Source organism: Rhagoletis zephyria, unplaced genomic scaffold, assembly GCF_001687245.7.
Source record: "Rhagoletis zephyria isolate East Lansing unplaced genomic scaffold, Rhagoletis_zephyria_1.1 Rzeph_scaffold_00067, whole genome shotgun sequence".
Lineage (NCBI taxonomy): Eukaryota > Metazoa > Arthropoda > Insecta > Diptera > Tephritidae > Rhagoletis > Rhagoletis zephyria.
In genome coordinates, this window is record NW_016157151.1 from 116,489 (window position 1) to 129,602 (window position 13,114).

Sequence of the window (13,114 nt, forward strand, 5' to 3'; positions counted from 1 at the left end):
AACGTGTTCAGGCTCTACAAGAAAGAGATTACCTGCCGAGGGTTAGGTTTTGCTGTGAAATATTGCGAATGCATGAATCAGACCACCACTTTTTTAATAAAATAATTTGGAGCGATGAATCATCATCATCAACCTTCACAGTTGGCAGATAGACAAGCCTCACGAAATGAGAGAAGATCGTTCGCAGTACCGGTACAAAATAAATTTATGGTGCGGTATTTTTAATTGTCAGATATTGGGACCTGTGGAACTGCCGCCAACGCTCAACTCTCACAGTTATTTAGAGTTCCTTCAGGAACGGCTTCCAACTCTTTTGGAAGATGTACCCTTAAACCTGCGGCGAAGACTATGGCTGCAAAATGACGGGTGCCCTGCTCACTACGGGCGTGAAGTAAGAGCTCATTTAGACGATACTTATCCTCGCCGATGGATTGGACGATACGAGCCAATCACGTTGCCGGTTCGATCGCCAGACCTGAACCCATTCGATTTTTTCTACTGGGGCTGTCTTAAGGACAAAATTTATTCAAAAACAATTCAAAACGAAGAGCATTTGCGGGAACAAATAAATGGAGCTGCTGCTGAGATAGCCCAATTGAGTTTAAGATCTCTAAAAACGTCTTTTCTTAAAAGGTGCCGAGCTTGTATTAGAGTAGAAGGTGGCCAATTTGAGCATATTTTTATCAATAAATGAATAAATTTTTCTTCAAACAACTCATGTATATCTTATTTCACGTGAACCCATCCTTCACACAAAATATTGATAGATATAGCCCTTGTTATAGACTCTAGTCCGAATTCCGGTAAGTAACACAAAATAATATCAGGAGCAGGTAATAATGTACCTTTGTACTATTTAGCATGTCATTTGACGGTAACAAGAGCAAATTCTATTTAAATCTATTAAATACATTCTAGCGTGTCTCAGTCCTTTACCCACAAAAGCGGCTATAACCTTTTTTTTCTAGTCGAAACAGTAAGTGTGGCACATTTCTGAAATCTCTATGAAATGAGCAATTTTTTTATGTAATGTAAAGTTATAGCTCAGTACATTTTTTTTTCACCCGAGATAGTCAAAGTTGGCGAAGAGAATATCAAAAAGTTAAAAATCCAGAAATAGTCCTAATTTTATGATGGTTCCTTAATATATTTTAACTACATTGCATTTGAGTATGGAGAGGCAACTATCTGGAAGTATTTTACATAAAAAATTTAATAAGGATTGCCCGGTTTGTAGTTGCAGTTAAAAAAAAACACACGAAAAGGCACGATTTTTTTTAAATTCGAAAAAATGTAAATATTTCAAAAACGGTGACACTTTTACCTGAAAATTTTTTGTTTATCAGTGAGCTCACCCAAGCCAAATAACGAGTTGATTCGGATCAACGCTGCCATCTGTCAATCCTTTTAGACTTTTAAGGGTGGGAAGAAACATGCAAAAATAACGTTTCCAATTTTGTTTATAAGCATACACCTACATACATATATATTTTGAGCTTTTGATGTTTAGTCACACCATTAATATTATTACAGGATTCAATAATATTCCCAGTATGGAAATGCGAGCTTCACAAACCAACAATGGTTCCAGTTCATTATCAGCCGTGATAACTCATCATACTAGTGCTGGGCCCAGTCACGCCCATCAATCGGTTTCCCACCATGCTCAGCATTTGCAACATCAAGCCACGCCGCACACATCAAATACTGCATCTGCACATCACATACATTCCTCATCTACTGGGACTTTAGTAGCATCATCTTCAGCGCATCATCACTCACATTTAGTTCAATTGCAATCGCAGCATCAACATGAAATTTCATATGCGCAAGCAATTCTAAGTGAAAATGAGAAAAGTATAGGTAAAATCAAATCTTTAAAACTCTTTTAATACTTTAAGCTCTGAATTAGTATTCATCATGCACGGAAATATACAGCGGGGAAAAATTATTAGAAACAAAGCAAAAAAATAGCACTTATGTCACAAAAATTAGAAAAACATACACCAGAATATTTATAAATACAAGATTATGGAGAATAGAAATATTTCTCTACGTAAAAATAAAGGAAAGAATAAAACTTCCTTTTGAAATTCTAACGAAAAGTTCCCATCCATTCATGTGCCGCTAGATATGTTACGCATAAATTTCATTAGCAGTCGCTTTTACCAAAAATAGTTTTTTTTGCAGGACTAACGGTTTTCAAGGTAATTCCATTCAAAACGTTCTAAAGTACAGTATGAGCGACATTTGGGCATACATTATTCCACCTCTTTTGATTTTTAACCCCTCGAGTACAAGGACATCAAAAAATTTAAAATAAGTGAAAAAAGGCCAGTAACATATTAAGTGTATTATTTATGTATTCTGAGGGAATCCAGGGTTTTGAGTGAATTGTGTATAAGCGGGCATATTTGTAAAAGACCTGCTGAAACTTGTGTATAGTTTGGTGTATTTCATCCAAATTTCATGCTCGAAAACGTGCTGCATCTCAAAGTGGCGGTAGCGCAGGCTTTCTCTTGCAAAATGCGTGCAAGTTTTTAATAAGCCAAAAGTATAGAAGCACTTCAATGGAACAACAAAGCCGATAATTTCCGTGTTAATTTTAAGAAAAATCTATAGTCAAGAAACTAAAAGTAAGCACAAGTGAAGCAATCGGTGAACTGTTGTTCGTGAACTGATTTATCAACACGAGCAAATATAAGAAAAAATAAAATAAAATAAAATAAATTTTAAATAGCAGAGCTCCTCCACCTGGAAGCGGCAGGAACAAAACGGTGCAAAGTATTGAGATTTCCCATCTTGAACTTGAAAATATGTGCGCGCATTTAAAAATGAGCGGGTAGATGGTGGAATGGGATAAAGCAAGCTTTGTCTAAGGTATTGACGTAATTCTTGTTTATTTGGAAGACCCATGTATGCCTTTATGTTCGTTCAATTATCCACTGCCGGTTCTCACGGTGGCACGGATCCGAGTGATCCAATTTTCAATAATTTTGCCGCATAGATACGGCTGAATCTGAGCGATGGCCTGGGTTATGTTGAATTTAAGGTGCGACTTCAAGAAACTCCAGAAGAAAAAGTCTAAGGGGGGTCAAGTCGCACAACCTTTGTGGCCAATTCACGCTACTTTAGCGAGAGATAACCGTAGCCTTCATGCAGTAAATCCTTCATGCAGAATGTGCTTGCACTTAGCACCAATCTGCTGTAACTACATCCTCGCCAAAGTCCATATCGTTCAATTTGGGTCAAGTTAAAGTCTGGGAAAGGGTGAGTACTTGTGCGTAGTGAGAAATGGACTGCCTCCGACTTTCCTGCGATCTTTTACGGACCAAGACGATGTTCTCGACCGATATGGCGTTCCTTTGACGTAGGGGCGTTGGCTGATTGTTAACCGAACCGGTCGTCTTGAATTTAGCCACCAAGCGTTGGCGAGTCTACTATGAAGGGCCAAATGTGAATGGACCCAATGCCACAACGTTTTTACTAACATGTCCTTACATTAGGGCTGCCATAATCCTGAACCCATCGACCAGGACACTTATTCCCTATAAATGAAGTTTCTTTGGTTCTGGTGTTGCATTATTTTGAAGTATTTTCTGATATTATAAGCAATGCAGTTTTGTGGCACAATCCATAGAGCTGAATGATTGATGATAATGAAACGCTCAAGTTTTGATTTTTTTTTTTTAAATCAGAAAATAGCACATTTCTCTTGACAGTGACGTAACTTGGCAAAATGCTTTGGCGCTTTTAACGTGATCTTGAATGCTTGCCTACAATGTGCTTCATGATCATTTTTGCCATTTTGTATATGCTAACCTAAAGATAATTTAGGTAGGCTGCCTGAAGTGAAGCCATTGTAAAAGACTTATCCAATAAGGACTGAAAAATGTGCTTCCCTGCGAGCTTCCTATTTACAATTTACGCGAATGTACTTAAGTATATGTTTATATTATTTAGCATCACAAGTGGGATTCAATAAGCTCTTCAAGTCTCAATAAAAAATATTTGATATGAACCTTGAATATTTATATTCCTCAAAAATTATGATTTTTATGAACTAAAAACTGCTGTAAAAGAACTTCTTCAAAAGGCCCTCAGAAGTACATCCTACAAAAGCCCTTCTGAGGCTCTTCTCTAAGTAGCGAAAGCAGAAGCTCTTTATTTTGTGCCACTACGTACAAAAAAGGAAGGAGAAAGGAATGATTTTCAGAAAGGTCTTTTGAAAGAGATTTTAACTCCTGAAATTATGTACTGCGTAGTACCACTCAGCCGTGTACCTGTTCAGGAACTTGCACTTTTTTGGCATTTGCCTGAAGATACAAAATTAGATTTTAACCAAATAAACTAAACAGAAAGAAGGTAAACTCACCAGATATTGTTCAACATGTTATACCATGTCCCCACCAAAAAGTTAACCATCTCAAATCGAACTTAACCACATCACTAACTATTGCTGTCCACACTGCGGTTTGAGGTTTATAAAACAGTACAAATGTAAAGAACAGTGTTCGGCCCAAAAATCGATTCAGGACTAAATTACTGCAAAAATCGGAGCAAAAACCGATTTTCCGTACTAGATTGAATTTTTTATTTTTGTTTCTGACATTAACTGTTTGACTAAAATATTTTCTACTCATGCAAAATAAGAACGCGAGGCAATATAAGGATAATATATTACATATTTAGTTAATTTTTAACATTTTAAATATAGTAGAACGTAAACGTAAAACTTAATTTTTTAAAAAGCAAACCTTTTCTACTTTATATAAATTTCATTCCTCATATATTTTTTAACAACTTAAGTAAAGTTCTGCATCCGCCAATTTGTGCAGCCATACATCAAAGAATAACGATGTTACTTTATTGACGCATTGCTATGAAAGAGTTACTTTTTAACAGTGAGATTTGGCTAACTTTCAACTTTTTAACTGAAACACTTAATTTATTAAAAAGCAAACCTTTTCTACTTTATATAAATTTCATTCCTCATATATTTTTTAACAACTTAAGTAAAGTTCTGCATCCGCCAATTTGTGCAGCCATACATCAAAGAATAACGATGTTACTTTATTGACGCATTGCTATGAAAGAGTTACTTTTTAACAGTGAGATTTGGCTAACTTTCAATTTTTTAACTGAAACCGGTGGTGAACACTCAAAAAACGGCACCAAGAGGGGCATAGCATGAATGAAAAAAACGGAATAGATTTGAAGTCAAGCGGAGTAGAGGAGTAGATTTAAAATTTTTTCAAAAATCGGAGTAAATCTAATTGATTTTAGTGGAGTCCAAACACTAGTAAGGAACGAATTCTTCACATTTTAACGCTAATGACCCACAGATGGCGGGCAAACACAGGGTTGTATCAGACTTTCGACGTGGTTTCGAGTTGGTTAGCTTTTAACCATCTCAGTGAAATGGTTAAGTGCTGTCATTTTTATATGGCGAAACTACGCTAAATCAAGTGGGTTATCGGGATAACCAACTCAATAGCCATAACTACGTGGTTAGCTTCGGTGGGGACATGGTATTAGGATAAAACTAATGACAGAAAGCTTAACCTTTTTTTAATGTAAAAATCTGCTAAAAATTAAATGAGTGTCTGCATTGACCTTCATTAAAAAACCAGGACAATTTAAGTGTGGACCAGGACACCAGGACAATTTGTTTAATTCAGGACAAATCGTGGAAAACCAGGACGTCTGGCAGCCCTACCTTATATGGTAATTTGGCATCATTGACTGAATAATAAAAAACAGAGGGCTCACGCTGCCAACATCTACCCACACCAATTAAAACCCCTTTATGAAACAGACGAAGAGGAACTGGTCGCTAGACTGAATAGATTATGAGACATAGAAAATCTGAAAAATTAAATTAAAATTAAAATTAAAAAATTAAATTAATCGCCCTCTATCAAAAATTCAGGTGCCGGTAAATCTCCTAAAAAGTGGATCCTACACCAAAAACAGTTATACATTCACCAATTTTGATTGATATCATTAATCATTATAAAAAATTGCATTCCGAAACGTACCGATTTTTGATTAAACTTTTAAAAGCGGGTCCAGATAAAGTAACACATTTGACTCTAAAAGGTCTATTCTGCTCTGGTAATAAAAAGTTTGTAACCGGTAAATAAAGTTCCTGTCAATTTTTAAACCCTTTTCGCATTATCTGTACTCTTGTAACCGGTAAATTTTGTTACCATCTCATAAGCTGGTAACAAAGTATTGCCCCGTGAAATATTCAATGTCAGAATCTGCACAATTCTTCATAGCTGAATTGCTGAATGTTTTAACTGCATTACCAACGGACCTAGAATCGCGGTGACAAGAACTGGTAACATTTTTTGGTAATAAAATTTTCCGGTTACAAAATCTTCGGTAACGTGCAGAATAGACCTGTAAAGATCGATCTGCAACAACACTTTTAACTAGTGTAAATATCCTCTGGTTTAGTTATAAAGACAGACAAACCAGCCAATCAGATTCATGGCTAAAAATCTTCACAACTCTTGTGACGAGGGGTAAATTCTAAGAGACTTGAATTCTCAAATTAAAGTGGAAACCAAAAAGTCTTAGCATGTTCATGTACATTAGACTAAGGTGAAGATGTGAAAAAATATACAACGTCACAACAATTTTCAATGCTATGGTCAAAATTGAGCTGATAAAGTCGCCCAGTGTAAGAAATATCATGCCTAAGGCCGGTCCAACTTTCGCGTTGACGTTGGCGTTGGTGTTGATTGCGTGCTGACTATGAATACACACGTCCACATATCAACGGCAACGCCAACCCCGCACACAAAACAAAAAGATGTCGAAATTACACCAATTTCTTTGTTTCTGTATTTCTTTCTTTTAACTATATATGAGAAAATTTCTTTCTCTTTTTGCGCGCGTTGTCAATTATCTGTTGCAAATAAATAAAATTATATGAAATATTTTTAATTTTCAATCAAATGTGGGCAAAAAATATCGTTTCCATGCAATTATTGATATGAAATATAATTAATCTGTCGTTAGTATGCAAAGTTGGTGGTCAAAAAATTCGCTGCCAGGCGTTCATTGTAGCCATCATACTTTTAACGTCCGCTCTGTCTCACCAACGCCAACGCGAATGTTCTATTTGGACCGGCCTTTACGGTTACACTAAAAAACTTTTGCGGTAAGCCCCGAGATGCGTTAAATCAGCAGGGAAGCATGCAACAGCTGATTGCTCCAAACCACGAGCAGACAAAGCAAATTGCTCTAATTGCGGCGAGTCACATCCTGCTAAATATCGAGACTGTATCGTAGCAAAAGGTTCGTACAAGAAGTTACGCTCATCAGAGAAAACAATTACGAGTAGTAATAAATAAGAGAAAACGCACTGTACTACACAGAAAAATTTAAAGGTTCTGATGACGGATTCTCGTAGAGGGAACTCAAAAAGAGTATATCGGTGCTTAAAAAGTTTACGTCCTCAAGAGATAAGCCTTTTCCGTCCCTTTTTTAGAAAAATTAAAAAACACATGAAAAGGGATATGATGGGTTGAAATATTTTACAAAAATAATTGCCATTAAATTCTACTATAAAATTCATCTTAAATGACAACAATAAGTCTAAACTCAAAATATGCTTAAGGGTTAATTTTGTCCTTATTCCGAATTGGTGCTTAAATCTCTCACCAAATCGAGTTTGTGTATGGACAACTATTTTTGGAAAATTCTCCTTGAGCCGCCGTAAAAAAATCTATATATAGGTATTGGTTATATGAGTATCTATTAGTAATATGAGTAGAAGTTTGGGTATTTGTGTGCATTTATTTATGCCACTTTTCTTTCAGCTCTAAGTAATTCTAGATCAAATAACGTGCAGCAAATTTCAGTCATAAATGATAAAAGAAGGTATGAATGCTTCAAACTTTACTTTTGACACAAGGTCAATGGCCATAAGGTCAAGGGCCCATAATGTAAATTGACCACAATTGATTTTATTACCTTTTACATTTGACTTTAAGGCCATCTATGGGAATTTGGTTTGGCCTTATTACCATTTTGGAAAAAATAAATAGTAATAAAATGCCTCTACCCAATTTAAATGGATATGTCTGAAAAGAAGAAAATGAATGTGGGTATATGTGTGTGAGTAATCTCGAAAGCGCATTGCTTCGCGGTAGTCCGGGTTCATCCTCACGTAGATCATCTTTAAAGGATGCGTTTTTGCGCGCCTTCGTAATTTTTAGGGTCATGAACATTTTGTTCTTCAGAACTTCCTCAGTATAATTGTTTAATTTCTTGCATCTTTCATATTCATCAATGAAAACACTGGCTTAACAATTTTTGGCACGACACGCATCTCTTGTTGCCTTGTTGTAAATAATCTTTTTCTTATAAATTTGTGTTTCCTCTTTGGTATATGATAATAGATTGGCGGTTACACCATGTGTCAGAGTTTGGCCGAGCTTCTTCTCTGATTTGTGGCGTGCGCCTTGATGTTGTTACACAAAGGGTAGGGACCTACAGTTTTACGCCGACTCCGAACGGCGATTGTACTTTTATCAGAAGCTGTTTCTCATAGCAGAAATACGCTCGGAGAAATACCTTTTTTCTATATTTTTAAGTAAGAAAAATATGAAAGGATAACTGTAAGTCCACCAAATGGAAATCCATTAACATTTGGCAGCGCCAAACAAGATAATTGACTGGTGGCCATATGAGAAAATAAGCATTGACATTATGGCCATTTCAGAAAAGGAAATCGACGGTACTCTGGCAAAACCTGGTATCTCAAAATATTCTCAAACAACACTCTCTAACAAAAAAACGCTCTATCAATAACAGAAAATCAGTTTTAAAAACTTGTTTACTGAATACTATAGCTTAAGTACTTTTTAGGTAATTAAGAATAATATATAACGAATCGTAGCATTTTGAGTTCTGAGATACGAGGGTTTGCCAAAGTACCATCGTAATGGGCATAGTGTCAATATCGTTGGCCACTTCATGGAGCCATAAGGTCAATTTGCATTATGCCCCCTTGAAGTGGTCATAAGGTCACCTTACAGTTTCTTATCATACTTACTTTATAAATTTTGTTCTCAATACAACAGGTGTTTTTGTTGGCCCTGATATAAAAAAACTTACCCAAAGCGCTGAATTTGAGCATTGCTCTCACCAATTGATCTAGACGCAGGAAAGAGCAATAAGGAAGTAATTTGCAATTTCCTAGGAAAAACCGCTCTACTATTGCTCGAATATACATAAGTTGATATCATGCTAAGTGTTTTTGGAAAAAACTTGGCATTCATAGCTAAATAAAAATTAATTGTTTTAATTCTTATATGGATTATTGAACATCAGTTGGCAAGAGACATGTGTATTAGAGTGGCGTTAACGTTGTATGAAAAATTTGAAATGCATGAATACAAAAGTTTTCGCACAAAAATGTGAGGTTGGGGATATAAATAAATGCGGAATTAATTTAAAAGCCTTCTTAGGGGCTCCGCGTTGAGCTTTTTCGACCAAAAATGTCGAAATTACACCAAACTCTTTTTGTTTTTGGATTTCTTTTTTTTTTAACTATTGAACCAAAACTTCAAGCTGTGAACACGTACATATTTATACTGTGCTCTGTTTTGACTTTGTTTTCATAGATTTTGTGCTAATATTTAGTTAAAGTTGAGAGATACAGTGCCAGGGAGCATTTTGTGCAAATAAAGCTAGGTAAAAGTTATTATTATTGTGTTTTATATTGTTTTGAAGCAATTTAATTAAATTCCAATTATATACAAGAAATCTTGCCGAGTCAACAGTTGCTATAATTGTTGTTGTGAAATAGTAATTCTTGTTTAACTGCAATTGTGTTTGTTCTTGCGAATTTCGTTTGCTCTTTTTGTTTACTTGTTTTAGTAATTCCTGTCACAGCTGTTTGCGTTGTGTTTATTGAGTGTCATAGTAGAGTGATCCTCAAACTGTTCGCTACTTTTATTTAAAGCTAAGTACATCAGCATCGTCACCTAATCCTCCAAAGCTTACTCTACCCTAGGGTTGCCAGACGTACTGCTCTTGGAAATAATCGTACTCCTTTTTATTGTAATGTACTCCCTTGTACCAAAAAAAAAAGATCTGGAAATGTACTCCTTTCTTAGTTTTGTACTTCTTTTGTACTCCTTTTTCCAGCTATTAATATTTTATCATATAGAGGGTGTAAAATAATAACTCTTGCACAGGTTTTATTGAAAAATAAAGGGGAATTTTATAGATTTTGCGAAAAAAGTAGTTTATTGGTTATTATCCACAGATTTTAAATAAATTTTATTAATAAGTTTTTAAATTTTAACCTTCATTTGCGTTTACCAGCGGTAAATACTTTGAGAGAAAAGCTCAAGCGGCACGCAAGTCTTCGTCGGTTACTTTATTACATATCTTCTGAAACCATAGGCTAATTTCCCCAACTTGGATCCTTTATACTCCGTCTTTTGTCCAACATTAGGCCTCATACTCAGCAATCGAAAAGACTCGGAACTGATGACTATGAGGCCATTCATTCGACCAACCCTATACCTATACAGTTTTCTTTATTTTTTTTTATACAAAATCTAAGAAAAAATACACTTGAAAAAAGCATGTACTTATCTTCCAAAGCTGGCAAATGGATATAAGGATTAAAATTTTAAAACTAATTAATAAAATTAAAGTAAACTGTTTATAAAGTTAGCAAAAAATACTTTTTCTAGCAAAATCTTTAAAGAACTCTTTTAATTTTCGAAAACCCTTTGCGACAGTTATTATTTTACGCCCTGTACGTTGCTATTCATATTGTGGCAAACACTACTTAGTAAGAAAAGTTAAGTGCGATAGTGAAAAGGTGTAAGCATGGTAGCAAGGCAGGTAGGTGCAGGGCGCTCGGGTATACAAATCAGAAATTTTTTTAAATATAAATTAAAAAAATTGTCATACATTCAGGAATAGCCTGGAATTCTTTTGTAGAATTTAGTTATTTATTTTTAACATTTATTGTTGCTTTAAAAAAGATTTATATGATATCCGTGTTTGTTTGTACCTAAATAATGGTGATTTGTAACAATAAATTGCACAAAAAAATTAAAACAAAAATTGTACTCCTTTTTAAAGTTTTGTACTGCTTTTTTTCTATCGAAAATAGAAATGTACTCCTTTCTCCGTTTCAGAATCTGGCAACCCTACTCTACCCTCAATTAGTAACTCAGTTACTCCACCGGTAATAGAGTCTAATACTAGGAGACTGATTGTGGTTCCCCCAAAGACGGCTATATTTGTCTCTAGATTTTCGAGGGATACTTCCGAACACGGTATAAAGTTTTACATCTCGTCCAAAGTTAAAAATATCAACTTAAGTATCAGAAAATTTAACCTTAAATATGAAAGAAATATTTCTTCATTTAAAATTTACGTAAATTTAGAACATTTTGAAATGCTGCTTAGTAGTAGTTTTTGGCCCTCCGGAGCTTTCGTTCGTGAATTCGATAATAAATAATAATTTAGCAAACATTCCCCGTCAGAATACTGAATCAAAAAAACTGATTACTAAATCTGCTTTAAGTATTTATTTTCAATACGTAAGAGGCTTAAAGACTAAATTAACGAACCTATATCTTAGTGGCCTTGAATGAAATTATATTATAACTAGCTTATACCCGCGGGTTTCACCCCACATTTTTATACAAATATGAAAAATAATTTAATGATGTTATGTTTTATTTCTGTACCCATTTTGTTATAGCTCGTTATTTTTTAAGCGAGTTAAGGTATTTAGGCCGTTTAAAACTATGAAATTATAAAATCTCGTTTGCGCGCTAGGCGTACGAAAGATATCAATCCCTCTAAGTTTACCTTAAACTGGTTCCAGGGATGCGACGCGTGAACGTGTAACCTTCTTGGAGGTGCCACGGCGGGTTCTCATATTTCCAACTCAAATTTAGTAACCTGGTCTTGATAAAATACCACTCCTCATTACTGTAGCAAATGCCTCAAGAGGTATGTATGCATCATGACAGCTTTACATTATAAGGCCGAACCCGGCTCTCTCTTTCCCATTAAATGCAATTCTTTATTATTATAAAATAAGGCGACATGCCTCCTATTTTAATAACTCACATTTTTTCCATGAGCAATTGATAAATTTTGTATACACAACTCCATAACAAGTTCCAGTGTTCTTCCACAAATACTTCCAGGGATATGTGGCAAGAAAAAGTCAATTTGTACAGGAAGTGCCTCGCCCCTTTTTCTTATAACCCTAATCTCCTTCCATGAATTTAGAATTGATTTTACATACCCCAGTACCAAGTCCCAGTACTCTACCATGAACACCTCTAGAGATATGCAGTATAAAATAGTAAATTTGTGCGGGAGGTACCATGTTCCGTTTTCGAATAACGCAAATTTTTCTCGATGAGTATGTAATTAATTTTGTATACAAATCTCGGTGCCAAGTTCCAGTCCTCTGCAATAAACACCTCCAGAGATATGCAGCATAGAAAAATCAATTTGCATGGGAGTTGCCGCACCACCTTTTCCAATCGGCCCTATCGTCATCGTCGACGATCGTCAGCGCATCAGTAACATGGCTGACGATGGCCGTATCGTCACTTTTACTGACGATGACGGTATTCAACATATGGCGGAATAATTCTCATTTTTCTCCATGAGTAAGGTATTAGTCTCACATACATACATACATATGTATTTCCATACCAAGCTTGAGTACTTTACCCCAAACATTTGAAGAGATATGCAATATGAAACTTTCAGTCAGTATGGGAGGTGCTACGACGTCCATTTTTCCCCGTGAATATGAGTATGATTTCACACAGTGTTGGCAAAATATTAATCTGATTAATGTTAATCGCGTTTGACGATTAAATTTAGTTAGTAGTAATCAACTGTACGATTAATGATTAAACTTTTGTAACCGTTAATCGCTGGCTGCGATTACGATTAATTAATTTTATTCATTAATCGTTAACCCAATTAAAAATAAAATCTGATCAAGTTGCTTATTTTGTCCGAATTTGAAGCCAACCACCAGTTATAGTAATTATTTTGTGTTTTACGCTTATAAAAAGCACATAATATAAAAAAA

At 35.2% G+C, this 13,114-nt stretch overlaps 1 protein-coding gene across 1 annotated transcript in view; it reads left to right on the plus strand.

Moving 5' to 3' along the window:
* The first annotated feature begins 1,553 nt into the window (after window positions 1–1,553).
* Window positions 1,554–13,114, plus strand: part of sv (paired box protein shaven) — a 432,076-nt gene continuing 420,515 nt past the window's right edge. Inside the window, exon 1 of the mRNA XM_017626900.1 lies at window positions 1,554–1,863. Coding sequence (XP_017482389.1) covers window positions 1,554–1,863 — 310 coding nt within the window. The remainder of the gene's footprint in view (window positions 1,864–13,114) is intronic.